This window comes from Bacillus rossius, chromosome 3, assembly GCF_032445375.1.
Source record: "Bacillus rossius redtenbacheri isolate Brsri chromosome 3, Brsri_v3, whole genome shotgun sequence".
Taxonomy (NCBI): domain Eukaryota; kingdom Metazoa; phylum Arthropoda; class Insecta; order Phasmatodea; family Bacillidae; genus Bacillus; species Bacillus rossius.
This window is the reverse complement of record NC_086332.1, coordinates 88,201,832-88,219,894: the sequence shown is the minus strand read 5'-3', so window position 1 is coordinate 88,219,894 and position 18,063 is coordinate 88,201,832. Positions and strand designations below refer to the sequence as shown.

Here is an 18,063-nt window from a genome sequence, read left to right as displayed (position 1 = left end):
GTGGCGGCTCACGATTTTACTGTGCGTGAAGGCCGTACTCTTGCACACGATGCGGCGGTTACAAAATAAACTCTAACATGACAAATTATACCTTGACGAATAAAACACTTCACTATTACAAAATACGTATTACGCTGGGCTAATGACACGTAGGCCCGTATCTCCGGCGACTCTACGTGACTCTTAGATGTGTCCCAGAAACTGACTCGTTAGTAAGTTGGGTGGCACAATACCGTGCGGCGGTTACAAAATAAACTCTAACATGACAGATTACACCTTGACGACAAAAACACTTCACTACTACATATTACCTATTACACTGGGCTAATGACATGCAGGCCCGAAACTCCGGTGACTCTACGTGGCTCTTAGACGTGTCCCAGAGACTGACTCGTTAATAAGTTTGGCGGCACGTGTCGCCTACTGGCTGCCCCATGCGGGCTGAAACTAATTAGTCGGTAAGCTAAGTTGTTGCGTGAAGCGCCGACGTAACGTCTCGTAGACTCCTCACAGTACTTACGTAATATGCTGAACACTCATCTTGGAGCACTGATTTATTTAAGTGAAATACCACATGGTAAATTGAGGCCGACCACGGAACTGTACGTAAAATATTAAGAAAAGATTATGACTATTGAAACTACATGTCGGTGAAAGCAAGAGTTGATGGTTCCCCGTTGTGCGAAGGCTGCCGGCCTATCCCAGCTCCTGAAGGACACTGCCTCTCTCGCTGCGCGCGACCCCCCTCACCCCATCAGCCCTCCCGTGTAAACGTGTCATTTTCACAGGAAACTGAACCGGCCAGGTTCGGGACAAGGCGCACAGTGAAACATAATTTTTAAAGTACTGAAATATATTTAATGATGAAAATAATGTCTAATAAAAACCTGTGGAAAAATATACATAATTGCATTTGTTGTAGTGACATCGTACGGCCGAAGGCCACCCCAAAGCCCGACCTGCACCCGCCAGTACTCGGCTCCGCTAACGGAAAGCACCCCTAGCCATGGCCCACCCGAGTCAAGTGAGCGGACCGCAGCCCAAGGTAGAGAATAGCGAACCATTTTAATTACGCATGCAACGCACTCCCTGCCTACAAAATTCCCCACACAATAATAAAGTAATCAAAAACAAACAAAAGCCCCTAATTAATAGAGTGCGATGTAGGAGTGCCCGGGTCACTCACGTGTAGTTTTCTACTAAAACAGCTGTGAGTGCAACCCTTGCGGCCTTCAGCCTAAATTCAGTAGTGAAACGTGTGACGTAACGCAAACCGCCTCAAATTAGCATTATCATTCGCCACTGGAGTAGTTATCAAGAAACAGACAGTCTCCAGCTTGACTCTAATATTCAAACTTATTTTAGACAAACTTATTAAATGTCAATTCTAAAACATATATAGATATTAAGTTAATCATTAAGTTATATTATGTGAATTTAGAGCCACTTAAAATTAGTTAATTATATAGATTTTTACGAATAACGGAACTTTAGAAACTCTGGCGCGACAGGGAGATCACCCCTCCCCTCGCGCCAGGGCCAGACGCCAGTACAGCGCGACTCGCGGACCGGGACGGACGCACGTCCCACGGGGAGCCAGCATCTCTTTGTTTCACCGAACGTCCATCTGGTAATTATAGTCACAACCAAAACCTTTTTTTTAAATACTCCCCGTGTGCGCCCGGTCCTTTTCCGGTGTAGGGCCTAACCCAGCCGCGTGAATTTAACACGCCCCACACAAAGCATTACGTGGGGCCGTGCAGTATACGGTACTGGCCGTCTCCCCCACCCCAGAACTTTAGTTAATCGCCCAGTGCACAGGCACAGGCTACATTCAAGCTTAAACGTGTTTTTAATTCAGTAGCGAGCCACGGTCCACACAGGTGGGCCCGCGCGTCGCAAGTTACAGATTACGAGACTAGCCGATGCTAATCGAACGCTCTCCCTCGACTGCGACTGGCGTGAGGACTTAATAAGTAAACACATGTAGAGGCACACAGGTGTCCCTCTCAGATAACGTGTGCAGTGTAATTGTGTACGTAAAAGCACCACAGAATGCCGTTTTATCAAGTGTAATTGTAATAATAGTGTAATCAAAACTTCTACGCGTTCCGACGCCTCATTGGCAGTCATGTACCGCCGAGTAAACCTCGCGCCCAATGTAATGAACCAGTGTAAATCGTGAACAATAAAAAGTCCACCCCGCACCTCCCGTGCGCGACGTGCGACCCGTAGAACAACCAGAACAGTGTATGTAAATTAACCTAAACAACCCAACCTAATCAGAAAACAAATTCCATCACCGCCGACGGTTCTAGCGGGCCACGCTGGGGCAACGAACCCACGACCATCACACGGTTAGACACCGAGCTAGCCTGGCGCCCTCCCGGAACAGAAACCTCTAAGAAAGCCAGCCACCCCGCTAGGACCTGCGCCCGACCTCGAACACGAGACCGTGGCGGACGGCAGTAGTTCGGCGGAGGGATATGCCACACCCGGCCGGATCCTTCTGCCGACGTAGCACTCGTTGCCTGGCGTTCGCCTCGCTGCCCGAACTACACTTTGTTGCGCGCACTTGCGCGTTCGGTACACACACCTTTGCGAGATGTTGATGAGGCATAGCGGTATATTATGCCACATAGAGGAGCATTGGCGGGAGGCGTCAGCTTAAGCTGTGCTTAAATATCAATGGTACATGTTGAAATTGGCCATAAACTACCAACAGATGTCGAATTCTTCCCGAAATTTCATTAGCTAAAATTAACAGAAAGATTTCATTTGTGAACCGATTTTGTACAGGTCGTGGACCTTATCGTGTGCAGATTCGTATTCATGACCTGCTATGCTCTCGCTTATTATTTTTTTTTAACCCAGGACCCTTTAAATAAAGAAATTCTTTTCTTTTTAAATGTTTATTTTATTCAAAGAGTTAAATTCTGTCAGTAATACAAAGAATATATATATCGTATAAATATTATTATACTTACTTTTAACGTAAAAACGTTTGAAAAAAATAAATTTCCAAATACGATATATAATATCATGTTTTTAGACTGCATAGTAGTGCCAGTATTTACTTTTGCAGTCCAGTCAAATTTCGTAACTTGTTGCAGCGCATTTTAGTCAATTCGGTCGTACGCTGGCTTGCTATGTTTTGGTTTTGTGTAAGTACAAATCGCTTAATTTTAATTGTGTAAATGTTTGTGTAGGTTTTAACCCATCTTGTTGTTAACTTCTTATATGTCTTTTCACAATAGGTTAGTTTTGTATAATAATGGGATAAAATCTTGCAGTTAACGAGTAAGTAAGCTTTCTGTGCGAGTTCAGATTTTAACTCCTGGATGTAGTGGTACAGGTGTGTTACTAAATTTTTTAAATTAAAATAGTAAGTTTTAAAAAAAATGGTTTCTTGTGTCAATATTGTGATATTTAAGTTTTTGTTATGTCCGCGATCTTACGGCGTACCAAATTAAAACAGCAAGCATCATGTACTACAAAATATGTACAAGATCATGCCATCGGGATCAAGGGTTAAAGTAGGATACGTGATACATAATGATTACTTTGAGGACCCGTCTATAGGGCCGTCTACAAATAAATGTACCAAAGTGTGTGTGTGTGACGGACACTGTTCGCTGATTGGCCGAAGTGACCCTTCGACGTCATGGGTGGTGTGGGCGATGGTCCGAATACATTTTTCATTTTAAACTTTTTGTCCTAATCTGTTCCCTTTGGTAGCATACAAGAAGAACACTCTTGATATTTGCTGTTTCTGGTTTCTGTTTCAAAGAGGTAAACAGAATGTAATGTACGGTGTGGTAGGAAGCCAGGAAGAACGAGACAATATATTAGTAATTATCAGACAACACGGCTTTTTAGAATGGAAAGAAAAAAATCGGAAAACGTGGTTTTCATATACTGCACATGTCCCTAAATTTACTCCCAAGGGATGGTTTCGTAATTCTTACTAGTTTGTGAAAAAATTAAATTTTTTTATCTCACATTACAATACCGGTGCTTTTACGTTACCATCGCCATTCATTGTTTACCCATGATAGATAGGAATATAAGTTTTCCAGGTAAATCTGTATTGTACGGATTAGCGCCAAAAAAAATCGTACAAATATGAAATAACTTTCATTATATGCTATCTTACGTCCTCTTTTCAGAACCGCCTGCGGAGATAAAAAATTCCAATTACTTTTGGAGATATCGAATTTTTTAATATTCATTTTTTAGCGATTTTTTTAAAAAAAATTTTAAAAATCCGAAAATACCTTTATTCTGTGCTCTTTAACTTTCTCTTTTCATTAAACCCGGCGGAGATCAGAAATTCCAAATACTTTAGGAGATATGGAATTTTTTAATTTTCATGATGTGCACTGATGCGGCGTTGAGCGGGAAGCCTACGATTCACACATCCTTCTGGACATACCCGAATACTCACGTTGGCAAGCCTTCTTTTCTTAAAATTAGCAAGAAGTAATTAAAAATACATTAAAACACTGTGGATGGTTGGTTATATTAGGTAAGTATAGCTACATTAAAAAAACTGTAAAATCATTTTATGGTTTCTTAGCAAATAACTTTTTAATATGTAGCTATCCAGCGCTAGGAAACCGTTTACATGATTTCACAGTATTTTTAATGTAGCTATCCTAACCAAATCAACCATCCACAATGTTTTGAAGTATTTATAATGTAGCTAACATAACCTAATTGACCATTAGTTTTCATGAGTTGCATATAAATTTACAATAAACAAAAAAAAAAACGAAGATGCACGATCGGGCGTTTGCCTCTCGTCTGTTGAAAGAAGGCTTGCCAACGTGAGTATTCGGGTATGTCCCGAACGATGAGTGAATCGTAGGCTTCCCGCGTTCACCATTGTTGCTTGTTTACAAGTATGATTTTTTTTTTTTCGTGACGTAGTTGAACGACTACATCACGTAAAATGAAAATTACGTGAGTTCCTACTGTTCATCCTTTTTCCCGGTTTGTTAGGTCAGGTCAGCTACATTATAAATACTTTAAAACTAAACAACCATTAAAATTAATTTTTATTATTTTTAATGTCCGTTCAGTTTCAAAGTATATATACTGTAGCTGACCTGACCTAATCTACCTTTGTCCCGTTTTGTTAGGTCAGGTCAGTTAAAACTATACAAGTAAAATTAATTGATATTATTTTTAATTTCCGTTTATTTTGAAGTATTTATCATGTAACTAACCTTACCTAATGGAAAATTTCTGTAGGCATTCACGCGCACACGGCAAAATATAAAATGGCGTCTGATGAATGATTACATAGGGCTTGTATTGCAAAATAAGAACGGCAATATCTCCAAAAGTAATTGGAATTTTTAATCTCCGCAGGCGGTTTTGAAAAGAGGACGTAAAAGAGCATATAATGAAAGTTATTTCATATTTGTACGATTTTTTTTGGCGCTAATCCGTACAATACAGATTTACCGTTTTCCATATACTTATGAGATACATTTGTGAATTAACCCTGCAAGGAAGGTTTCTTTACTGCTTTGTGAAAAAATAACAGTTTATAGCTTACATTACAATACCTGTGTATTTGTGGTCACTGACATTCATTGTTTATGTTTACCTGTGTGGGTTTTTAAAAGATTTGTGATAATTTTAGTCGATGTAGTTGTTGTAATAATGAAATTCGTTTAGATATTGACTGTATTGCCTTTGCAAGGAATTTTTAATGCTTGTAATTCATGTTTGTTGTTTTATTATAATGTAAGTAATGTATTATGAAATGTTTGTTTGTTACATAGCATTTAAAGTAGGTACTATTTTGAGTCACACTGTAACGGACTAGTTTAATGGGAGCCTAAAATTTGAATTGAATTGTTGACTACATTTTCTGTACCTATACGTGCTGTGCACTGAAGTAGCTGACACATTGGATTTTGAAGTATTTCCAGGAAATTTTTTGATTATACCCATCGTATATTCTTTGTTTGTTATGGCTGGTGTTTTGTGTATCGAAATTTACCCCTGAATCCTCAAGGCTTGATGCTTTTTTATCCATTACAATATACTTACAAGCCAAGGTTTTAATTACCAAAGAAGCTTCACTTCTAACAAGTTGACGTCGACCCAAGTGTCTCCTCGGCTCCTTCAGGCCGTTATGCCTCGTCAACGTCCTCCCTTGCGTTACGAGTGCACCATCTGTGTAGTGCGACGGGCAGGGACGCACCCGCGTGCGGCCTAGCATGCCAGTGGGTTCTCTAGTGTTACGAATAATTCTGCTTTATGTATTTTTCAAATGGTCGTGAACCTCAATAAGTGTGTAAATAATGTAACCGTAATGTATTAATTATTGTGTAAATAATCTTGTAATTTTCTCAAATGTCTCGCAGTGCTAATATGTATTCGCGGCCTGGCGCCCGTCCGCGTCGCGAGGGGGGGCGCTCTCCGACGCCGGCCGATTTCTCCTCCCCTCCACCGCGGCCCGTGGGCCACGGCCCGCTGGCGGGCGGGGAAGGGCAGTGTTTCTCAGGACTCGTTCAGCGGCAGACGTGCACGCCGCTCCGCGCTGATCGCGAGGCGCGTCTTCCGAGCTCGCGGTCCGGCGATAGCGCCACTGTACGGGTTGTTGCAGCAGCTGAGCTGCCTTCGCTGTGCCGCTCACACGGTTGAGCTTTCGAGTTACGGGTTACTTCACGAGTCGAACATCCTAGGACGCGTAAGCGTAGTTACGAACCGCCGAACCTTCGTCGTCATTACGAGTCTGTTACGAAAAGGGCCGCGCACGTGTCATACGCCTTAGTGGAGCAACTTTCGGTCAGGAACTTTGTTACATGGGAGGATTTCTAGTTCGTGTCGAGACGAGTTGGTTGCACGAGACGGTCTTTGGGAGTCCGGGTCTTCGTGGGTAGGGCGCTCATTCCGCGACGGATCCGCCAGGCCGCGGCAGGCTCTCAGAATTACAATAAAAGGGGCTCGTGGAACTGTTAACAACGAGTGGTCCTTTAAAAACTACCTGGTGGCCTGGACCCACACCTCTTTGACGAGAGCAGTACGGGCACAACAGGAATTTCAAGTAAACTGGGAAATAGGGACCAGAAGTCGAGGGACGTCAAAGTGTATTTAGTTGCATGTGCAGTTTTTTTTTTTATTGGTCACGCCCAGGCTGGCAAGTCAGCCAGCTGACTGACGATAACCATTTCCCGTTACGCGGTGTCGTATTTGTCATACAAAGTGCGATTGGAGGCATATAAAGATAAATGGTGTGACATATTTATAGTTGAGTGTTATTCAACACATTTATATTACATAAAGTATATTTTCCTACACACTTTTGGAACACATTTAATAAATTAGCCTTGCTATTAATGGAAACTAATGCTTCATAATACACGATTTCGAATAACACGAGCATTTTTAGGAACAAATTAGACGTGTTAAAGTGAGGGATAGGTGTACATGTAAAGTGTATGGTTTTTTTTTTTTAACATTCAGACATACTCCTAAACACTTACAAATGCACCCGAAGTTATAATTCATTATAGCAACTTCATTTACAGCATAATAAAAGACTTTATTTTTGTTTCTTTATTTTCTGTTCAAATCTTCAGTTTTAATCTGAGCTTGATGAAGTTTTGCACACGTAACCTTCGAAACAATTGGAAGATCACTGTCTAGATGATATTTCATCCTCCTTTTCCACCCTTTAAAGTATAATTTTGTTACTTGATGAAATTTTGCTTACCGTACTTGCTGTTGGAAATGAGAGGAAAATAACTGCCCTCATCCCCCTTTTCCTTACCATTAACTCTATCAGTGCCAGGGCCCATTTCATGTCACAGATATTGATGTTGATGTACACTTTTGCGTAGCCCTGACTAATTATGCCAATGATTCATTACTCTTATTTGTTCTATTCCTTTTTTACCTAAGTGTGTATCTTTGTAAGTGTCCTGTGAATTGCTGGTGTATTGTAGGGTTTACTAACTCCTTCCTAAGCTATTTGTCACCTTAATCATCCACGTGTTTTAGTATGTACATTTTTTTTCTAGCTAACTTTATTATAATTTTGATTGAGGTCATTCTTTGTGTTTCTTACATGTCCATTATCCTATAGTAGATCTATGCTGTAGAAGCAAAATTTGTGTACATTTATGTTAAACCTATATGGCAATATGGTAATTGACATTTTTATTAAATAATGCCAAAGCCTTGGTGGTGCACGCAAATTTTGTTTCCTTGGTTTAGTTATTCACCATCCAATCTATTTCCCAATCTCACTAACAGAAGGGAGTTTAGTTGCTATTCACATCCTGTCTGGTGTCTACTTGTGCCTTAGCACAGCTTAGTGGAGCTTATACTGGATGTGATGTCAACTGCATAATTCAACACATTAATTTTAATAAATTTATTTTTAGTTTTTCCAACTGCCATATTGCTATGTATTTTAATAGACTTTATTAAAATTGATTTATAGACAGAAATTAGTTGATTTGTTCTGTAAATGTGCATGTAGCTGCAACTTGCCATTTATGTGTCTAATGTGTAATGTATCTTCAGGGGAAATTATTCTTATCTTAGTTTTATCTTTATTGAGTGTGTGACTAACACCCATGATAAGCCTGCCTACACTTTTCCCGGCAGCAGTGGTGTGATATAAGTACCATGGATGGATTGTATCTTGGTACTTGTGCGTTAATGTCCAATTGTGCTGTGATATATACTTTAGCAGGATTAGGGGCGTGTGCTGTCTTTTGGTTTATTTTCTCTCCAAAGTTTGTCCAGAGTATTGCAGCAAGGATGTTTTTCTCGTGAGTGTAAATGGTCTTAGAAGTGAGGTGTTTTTGTGCCTTGGTGCTTGTATGTAGGCTTGTGCGATGTGTGAATACAAAGGCTGGTGCAAGATGTTTGCTTACAAGGCCTGGTGCAAGGTGTGTGTGCTAACAAAGGCCTGGTGTAAGGTCTGTGCTTACAAGGCCTGGAGCAAGGTTGTGTGTGTATAAGAACTGGTGCAAGGTGTATGCTTGCAAGACCTTGTGTGTGTGTATGGGTGTGTGTTTGTGTGGGGCGGGGGGAGGCATGTGCATGTGTGCGCATGTGCAAGCCTGTTATAAGGTATGTGTATATGTACAAGCAGGTTTCAATAATTTAAATCATAATGGTTTAAAACATGGTTTAAACCATGGCTCAAACCAAGTGGTTTTTAAGAAAAACAAAAAAAAATTTTTAATAAATTATTTTTTACTAGAATATCTTAATTTTTTTTAGTGAAAGGTCTAATTTACTCCAATAACAAAAAAAAATTGTTTATTAATATTTCTTGTGATTTACAGGAACAAAAAAGTTATCTGCCTACCAAGTTCTGATCATTTTAATTATCTGAATAAGTTGTAAATCATACCTAGCTAAATACTCCTCTAGAATTAAAAATATTTTATAGTTTTAATTTCTATTCTGTGGCTAATCCTCTCCTGTACTGTATATCCCCATTTTATGGAGAATCCTCTTCCTTTGGGAAATACCTTTTCTGTGGTTCAGGTCCAGTCAGATGTGTAGATTTGCTAGACTTCAGTTCTCTGATGTTATAACTTTAATGGTTCTACATGAGTGGCAGAAAGCGGGATGTTGTATGGCTTTCAATTCAGCATGGTGAGAACCCAAATAACCAACAATTTTGTGCATGCAGTCCACACGTGACAGAAGTGAAACTTCTTTCTTATTTTTTATAGGTAGAGGTAAATTATTAATATTTTTTAACAACAGATAATAATTGAAAATAGTAAGGATGCGGGTATGATCTCACATGAAATAACTCTTTTCTACACAAATAAATAAGTTGTAGATTTTTTGAATAGAAAATGTTGGTACTAAAAAATTTTTCTCGTACATTAAAAAAAAAAACTTTGATTTTAAATAATTCTTAAACTTGAAGCTTGTCGATTATTTGGAATTTTATGCAGCTTAACTAATTGTCTAAATAGATGTGTGTAGTCTGAGGCAGGGATCAGGCATGTGAAAGTGACAACAGATAAATGCTACTTCATTGAGCCATAGTCACCCACAGCTACACTCCGATCAAGAATTATTCACGCCTTTTAGTTGAACTTAATATATTTACACACTCGTGGGCTCATAATTATAATATGGTTTGTAATTTAGTTAGTCAAATAATTATTTGTGACAAATAATTATTCATTTCAAACTAAAGCATGAAAAGCATTTTACCAGCACAAATATTTAGTTACACAGCTAAAACAATACTCATATAACACTGTTTAGCAATACTTATTTACACAAGTAATTAAATTAATTAATAATATATAAATGAAAGAAGAATATTTTCTTGCGAATATGGCTCGTGGCGCGTAGCGCAACAATGAGCTCAAACTCCGTTGTGTTGCCCTCTGCCCAAGTCGGGATGGCGTCAGGCGCAGGCGGGTCCCTACCGGCGTGACCCGCCTATCCCTGCAGCATGGCGGGGTTCAACCTGAGCCTCATGCCACCTCGTGGAGCCCGCTAAAGGCTGCTCCAGCGATCACCGTCTGCACCAAGAAACAACAGCACACATGAAAGAGCACAAGTATGCTGCGTCATTTATACCTTTCCCTGCCGTCTTCGCTATCAGTTCCCCCACCATGTATCCAACTATTCCCCTCCTCTCCCGGTTCCCCCACCATTTACTTAGCTATTTCATCTCATGCGATTAGAATTTTCTTAACACTCTAAAATAGTAAGTTTTTTTTCTCCCAACAAAACAAGTCTAGTGCAAGGTGTATGTTTACAGGTCTGAGGGAAGGTTTATGCATGCAGGTTTGGTGCAATGTGACTGTGTTGTGTGTTGCAGATTTTTGCCAATCATGTCGTCTCCAGACGGCGGACCTTCAGGCGAATTGCCAGCTAACATGACCAGCTTCTACATAGGCCTGGGACTGGCCGTGAGCTCGACTTTCTTCATAGGTTTGGAATATTTCATATTTCTTTATTTTATTAAGCAGTGTTTTGTCAGACAACCAGGTTTTGCATCAGTAATAGTCTCCTTGAGCTTCAAATAGTTATTGTAATTTATTTCTGGGTTTGGTAACAGCTTTCGTCCCTTAACCATTGCAGCCTTATTTATGTGTTGATCTTCCAAGTTATTGTTATTTACCCTTCTCTCTATAAGTGACTATTAATTATAATGTCTGCAGCAAAGTTAGTGATTAGAAATAGTTTGTGTTACCCAAATTCTCTAGAATTATTTTATTGACATTAAACTTTTGCAAATAATTATTAATGTAGTTTACAAATGGGAAAAAAATTATTCAATATTTTTACTATTTAACATTTTGCTCTGTGTTGTATTATAATAGTGCTTAATTCCTTCAGTGTTAGAATTTTTTCAGGTATATTTCGTAGAAAGACTACCTATGTAGCCGTTACCAAGGTGCGACTTCCGGAAAATTTTTGTATAATTTTTAGTTTCACCAATATACCCCAAAACGAGTCATTCCAAATTGATACATATAATCAAGTAATAGAAAATCTTGGTTGAATTTGTTAATAGGGAAAATTCCACCAAAGGGGTAGAAATAACGGAGGTTTTGTGAAAAACAGATAAAATCTCTATAGCTACTATACTATACTATATACTATACTATGCTTTGACAAATATCACATCTGTTTGAACGTATTGTAACTCGTAGACGTAATAACAAAAACTTTTGTAAAAATATGGTTTTGATACGACAAACCATAACTGCAAGTGGTGGAAAAAATGGGTTGGAGAAAAAAAAAATGCATAACTCCCTTCATAGGGACACAATCAAATCCATTGAAATTATATGTAAATGGTAAAATTTTTAACTAAAAGTTTTATCTGAAACATTTTTGATCAAACAAACTATTGCAGTTCTTATTTTTTGTAAAACCTTAAAATATTATCTACAACTTTGTTCTAAAAATTTTTTTATATATCCAGTCATTACTCCATTTTATGAAGAAAAAAAATGGAGTTGAATGACAAAAAAATTCATAACTCCCTCAGTAGGCAACTATCAATTCTGTTCAGATTGTTGGTAAACCTTAATAATGTTATTCCAAAACTTTTATCTGAAACAACAATTGCAGCAAAGGTATAAAAAAAAGAGGTTAGACAAAAAATATTCATAACTCCCTTGTTAGATAAACCATAGATTCTATAACTATTGATTGCAAATCTTCTAAAAACTATCTTAAACTTTGGTCTGAAATAATTTTTTGGTATGTCTGCAAGGGTTTGAAAAAAAAGATGTTGGAATAAAAAAATAAATAAAACTCCCATACCATGTATACTATTGAATCCATTCTTATTTAACTTCGTAAATTTTGTCTAAAACTTTTGTTTAAATTAATTTTTTATGTAAACATCTAATTCTGCAAGGGATGGAAATAACAAGGATTGAAAGACAAAAAATAATAATTTTTTTTGTAGGTATGTTATCAAATTCATTATAATTAATTGTAAAAATCCTAAAAATTCTGTAAAACTTTTGGCTGAATCTATTTTTTATGAGTAAAAACAGAGGAGGGGTTGTACCTAAATTAAAAAATAAATTCAAACTTATTTGAAACCATGTTAATAACCTAAGCCTTGGTCCCAAGAAAATCTTTATATGGCCACATATTAGTGTAAGAGATAAAAAAAAATTAATTTTTGGAGGTAAAAATAATCACTACTACCTTAATAAGCATAATATGGAAAATGTTCTAAATTATTCACTGCTGGATGCATTGAGTTAAAAACATTCAAAACATATTCCTTGTATGGAATAAGAAAAAATGTTTTATCAATCTTTTGGAATATTGGAGAACATATAGGATGATACGTGCATTAAGTTTTTAAAATGTTAGTTTACAGATTACAGTTGTAAAATGTTAAGTATACAGAAGTTTTTAGAACAGTTTAATAAGTAGGAACTTGGAAATCCACTTACACCTTACGCTGTGCCAAAAGGGATTTTTTTAAAGTATATTGGTTAGTAATCATTTTTTTCAGTCAGTTTCTTTTCAATTATTTAAACAATACTTTTCTTAAAATATTACAACAACAATTGAAAAATAATGTACAAAATTTTTTTAAATAGTCTGTCATGTGTGGATACAAAATGTAATAAAAAACTGTATCTTTGTTGATCCAAAAGAATACTATTAGTATAACAAGCAATGGATTTTTTCATATACAGTTAAAAACATTTATACAAATTCAACAAACAAATCATTTTACTAACATAAGAGAACAGTAATTATTCATTCTAGAAATAAAAGCCAAAATAATTATAATAAATGAATAACTATAAAGAAATATTATATGTTGTTAAAAATTTTTAACAAAGGTTACTAATAAATAACTCAAGACTATTAAATCATATTGTGCATGAATTATAACCACATTTGGAATATTACAGATGAATAGCTCAACAAACACACCAGTGGTATTTCAGTTAGAAACTATAATCAGTGATTTTTTTTGGACATTGTTAGTCATGTTACAAAGGAAAAAAAACTTTCTTTTTCTACAAAAAATATTCATTGTTAATTTTTCTGTGGTAAAGTCTGAAGCAGGGCCATCTCACAGGCCTACATCACACTCAGGCAGAAGCACTTACTCTCTCTCCTCTTATCTTTTTGCCCTTGTCTCTCTCATTATCTTGTAGGCTTTTTTTTTTTTCACGGTTGGTGGAATAATTTCTGGGAAATGGTGCTCTCTCAACCTCAGCAAGTTAGGCCTTCCACCACGAGAAGAGAATTCTTGGAAGTGGTATTTCTCAAGCATTTTTTTGAACAATTAACCTATATTATAAATGAGCAAGATGGTCACCAGACTTCGGGTATGAAAAAAAATGAGTTCCAATATGTCTGTACAAAAAGGTGGAAAAAAAATTTTTTGTAAAAATTTTTTTTATCCTTTTTCGTGGAATAGGCTAGCTGGTCTACTTGGTCAACTGCACACATTGTCTGGTTATAATCTATAACTCATTTGGGTTTCTTTACAGTATCATAGTATCATTCCTTCTCCTCACATCTACCATCTCTCAATTGTGGATATTTGAGAGCAAGCATATGTTTCAGTCATGTGTGTAATCAGCATATCTGCCAGTTGCAGCGGTGTAAAAATTGCCGGTTGTGACATAATAACCTTTTTCCAACAACGGATCTAACCAGTGCAAGAATAATTTGAGATTATACTGGAATTTCATTGTTTTCACTTTCAAACACTGTTCCTTTTCCAGTATAAGTAATGGAATTCCAAATATACCCTGATTTTGATTCACATAACATATATGTCTTTATGCAGAATCTCGATCTCTTTGGGGGGATACTGAATCCATATAGGTATCCATTCAATATGTTTCAAAATACTGCTGATAATACTTCAGTTAATTTCAGTTTTTCATCTTGTTTAAACATACTCTATGGAAGCATTTTTGTAGAAATATTAGAGACCATGCATGTTAGCAAAGCAAGTGCAAATCTTAAGTACACCCTTTGTTTCAAGTAAAAATGTTTTTTCAGGATGTGTATACATGGAAATATAATCCCATCTGGCAAGTAAATATATATAATATTTGTGTCTGTTGAAAATTCATTAAAAATAATGTATAGCAAAAAATTTTCTTCACTATATGTATGTATTGTTTAAAGACTATGATTTTGCCATGCACCATTGGATTAAGTTGCGTGAGACATCTATTGAAATGCTCTACTTTTACGTGTGGACCAAGTGAAAGCACTGCCAGCTATGAAGCTGCCTGTGATCACTGTATTCTTAGTTTCATCAGATATTTTGGTACCATTGAAAAGGGATTGTTTTAGAAGTATTCAACTCTGTTTTTGATGTTTTTGTAAATGATCTGGAACCGTGTGATAAAAGAGCCTATAAAACAATTAAAATCAGTTAGTATTTTTAAAAACTTTATTTCTCTGAAAAATCATTGATTAAAAGTATTTTCGGTGCCCAGCAAATTTCATATCTTTCTACATGTATGTAACAGACAGACCCATTTGATCTGACCAGAGTTATGAGCTGTTACACTCCCAGAGCTCAACAACCAAAAGATTTAGAAGATCAACAAAAATTGGTTATCTAACAAAAATAGATATATAACATGTAGATAATTCCACAAGTGAAATATGTCAAGAAACAACAGACAAAACAAAATTACCATACAGTTAACGAAATTGAACCATTTTGTGTTGGGTTTCTATACATGTATTTTGTTTAATTGACAGGGTTCCTGCAGACAGGGAAAATCTTGAAAATGTGTTTTCTAAACCTGGAAAACATAGAAATGGTACACTAATGGTACACCAATCTCTCACTTAGCACAATTAATGCGTTCCTAAATATTTGTATTATTCAAAATCACGTATTCTGAAGCATTAGTCTCCATAAATAACATGGTTAATTTACTTAATTTGTTCCAAAAATATGTAGGGAAATATTCTTTACGTAATATTATTGCGTAAAATAACACCCAACCATAAATGTGTCACTCCATTTATCTTTATAAGCCTACCATACTTTGTATGACAAATACGACCGGGTGACCAGAGATACATTGACATGTACTTATCATTAGTCGGTTGGTTGGGTTGCCTACCCATGTGTAACCAACTTACGTCGCGTACCTTTCCACGAACTTTCCAAACCATCATTTACTGGCAGTGAAACTAATATTACTCTTAAGATATTTACATTTTAATTTTTCAAAACTTAAAAGGATTATTGCATATCACCGCTTGGTTCACACCAATCCTGTCAAGCCTGTGAATTTTTTTTCATTGCACCATTCATTTAAGAACCTTTTCCATTGGAATCATCTGTTCATTTCTGTTATGGTATCTATTGTCAAATAAATTCCCGCTAGTACAACCAACAGCATCAGACTTATATAAATGTTGCACAGTCGTTATTTTGTACTATTGTGCCCACAGTTGACCTTCTTAAAACTAAAGTGGAACCAACTAAGTGTGGCCTTTATGGCCTTTCTGCACGCCGTAATACTTTTAGCTTTTTTCTCTACTACTCGAACTCGATACATTACACTCTCACTTGGAAGTCATGATTCCAATATGATTCCAACTGCAGGTGCTTGCACACATATAGTTATTGGCAGGCAAATGGGCAGACATTGCTTTGTGTTGTTTGCGTGCGAGTTCCCTGCCACTGGCTAGACTGAAGTTCATCACGGCCTGGTCTGTGGCCGGGCGACCCGGTGGCATATGTTCGGATGTAAAAACATTTGGTTCTTAACACTCAATAGCTGCAACTGAACTTGTCATAGCTGATGTTTGTACAACAGCCAATAGCATAGTCAGACTTGCACGCTCATCTCTTCCCCCCTCATATAGCTAACTGTTGTTTAAAGAGTTGAAGCAGACTTCGTGGCGTCATGTCCCACTTATTTTTTGCCTGTTGCAATTTCATGCTAACTGAAATTTACAGACGTGCTATTCAAGCCTGGGGCAGTAAAATTATCATTATGCTAAATAAATTCGTGAAGATGTGCTAAGTGAGGGATTTGTGTATTAAATCTGTAGAATCAGTGATTTTTCATATTGTGCAATATCTTGTCTTAAAGCCAAATGTATTTTAATCATAAATTAATCTTTTGTAATCTGCATATGATTTTCACTAACATGTATTAAGTGTAAGGAATACAAACAACTTACTTTAAACATAATCAAATATTTTTAGCCCTATTCTTTAGTTAATACTAATCAATAATGAATCATTTCAAAGTTTGAGCAAACAAATGCATTCATTATCTTTATCAGACTGGCATTTTTGGTTATGTAGTTTTAATCAAAATGAAACAGTGCAGGTAAACATATTGTAGTCAAACGTTCGTGATTGTATGTTTGTCGAAATGTGTTTTGATAACTATATTTATTTTAGTGTATTTCTAATTTTGCCATAAAGACCGATGAGACAGGAAAAAAAATGTTTTATGGTACAGAGAAAACAGGTAAGAACTCGGGGAAATGGGTTGAAGTAAGAGTGTGGGAACCCTGGTTCAGCTCTAGGTTTTCTGACTACTAAAAAATGCAAAGGTGTCAGTCCAACATTAATCTATGAGTTATGAACTTCCATTAAAATAGCCTTTCAAAATTACCTTTGTATAAGTTTTGTAAGTATGATGTGTAATTTGTGTGTTCCATGTCTGCAGGTGCAAGTTTTATCATCAAGAAGAAGTCGTTGATCAAGTTAAGTCGCTCAGGAGCTGTTCGAGCTTCTGCAGGTGGTTTTGGATACCTCAAAGAGTGGCTGTGGTGGGCAGGGCTTCTCACAAGTGAGCACATGTTCACTCCTGTTGTAGCCAAGACACGTACTGCAGGATTTGCTATGAGATACATAGTAATTAGGGGCACCGGTTCCACAAACTGCCAGTATTTAATGTCCTTTTGTCATAAAAGTGTTGCAAATAAGTAAAACTAATTGGCAACAATTTTTAAAGACACTTATTTTTAAATTAGGTATATAATAAAATATGTTGCTTAAAATTATACTGAGTATATAATTCATGTATTTAAAACAAAGCAGTAAATATAATATATTGGTTTACTTAAGAACTTTTTTTTTCATTTTTTACTTTTAAAATAAAAAAAAACTGAAAGAAAAACTCTTATAAATATAAAAGTTGGAAACACATTTAACATTAAACAATCATAATCTTAAAAGTAGATTTGATTTTAAATAAAAAGGTAGCTTTGATTACTTGAATCATCTGAAATGAGAATGAAACAGAGGGTAAAATAATTTTGACAGCACTTGGTTCATCAAAATGTGTTTGTAGCAGGGGTACAATGATTATTTTTTTTGGCAGTGGGCATTGGTGAAGCAGCTAATTTTGCTGCATATGCATTCGCCCCGGCATCACTGGTGACGCCTCTCGGTGCTCTCAGCGTTCTGGTTTCTGCCGTCATGTCTTCGAAGTTCCTCAATGAAAAACTTAACCTGCTAGGAAAGGTATGACAACACATATTCTTCTGTTTGTTGAACACTTTTAGAAACATTTAGAAAAAAATACTGTGCCTGTGGTGTATTTATTTTTA

At 36.7% G+C, this 18,063-nt stretch overlaps 1 protein-coding gene across 4 annotated transcripts in view; it reads left to right on the top strand.

The window, feature by feature from the left end:
* Positions 1-3,077: 3,077 nt before the first annotated feature.
* Positions 3,078-18,063, top strand: part of LOC134531013 (magnesium transporter NIPA2) — a 28,230-nt gene continuing 13,244 nt past the window's right edge. The window contains exons 1-4 of one of the 4 annotated variants that reach the window (XM_063366451.1): positions 3,078-3,164; positions 10,835-10,947; positions 17,178-17,300; positions 17,835-17,977. In XM_063366451.1, coding sequence (XP_063222521.1) covers positions 10,848-10,947; positions 17,178-17,300; positions 17,835-17,977 — 366 coding nt within the window. In that variant the 5' untranslated portion in view covers positions 3,078-3,164; positions 10,835-10,847. Of the gene's footprint in view, positions 3,165-3,188; positions 3,356-8,612; positions 8,802-10,396; positions 10,571-10,834; positions 10,948-17,177; positions 17,301-17,834; positions 17,978-18,063 lie in introns of those variants that run through there. The other 3 variants (XM_063366452.1, XM_063366448.1, XM_063366449.1) reach the window with 3 other exon arrangements.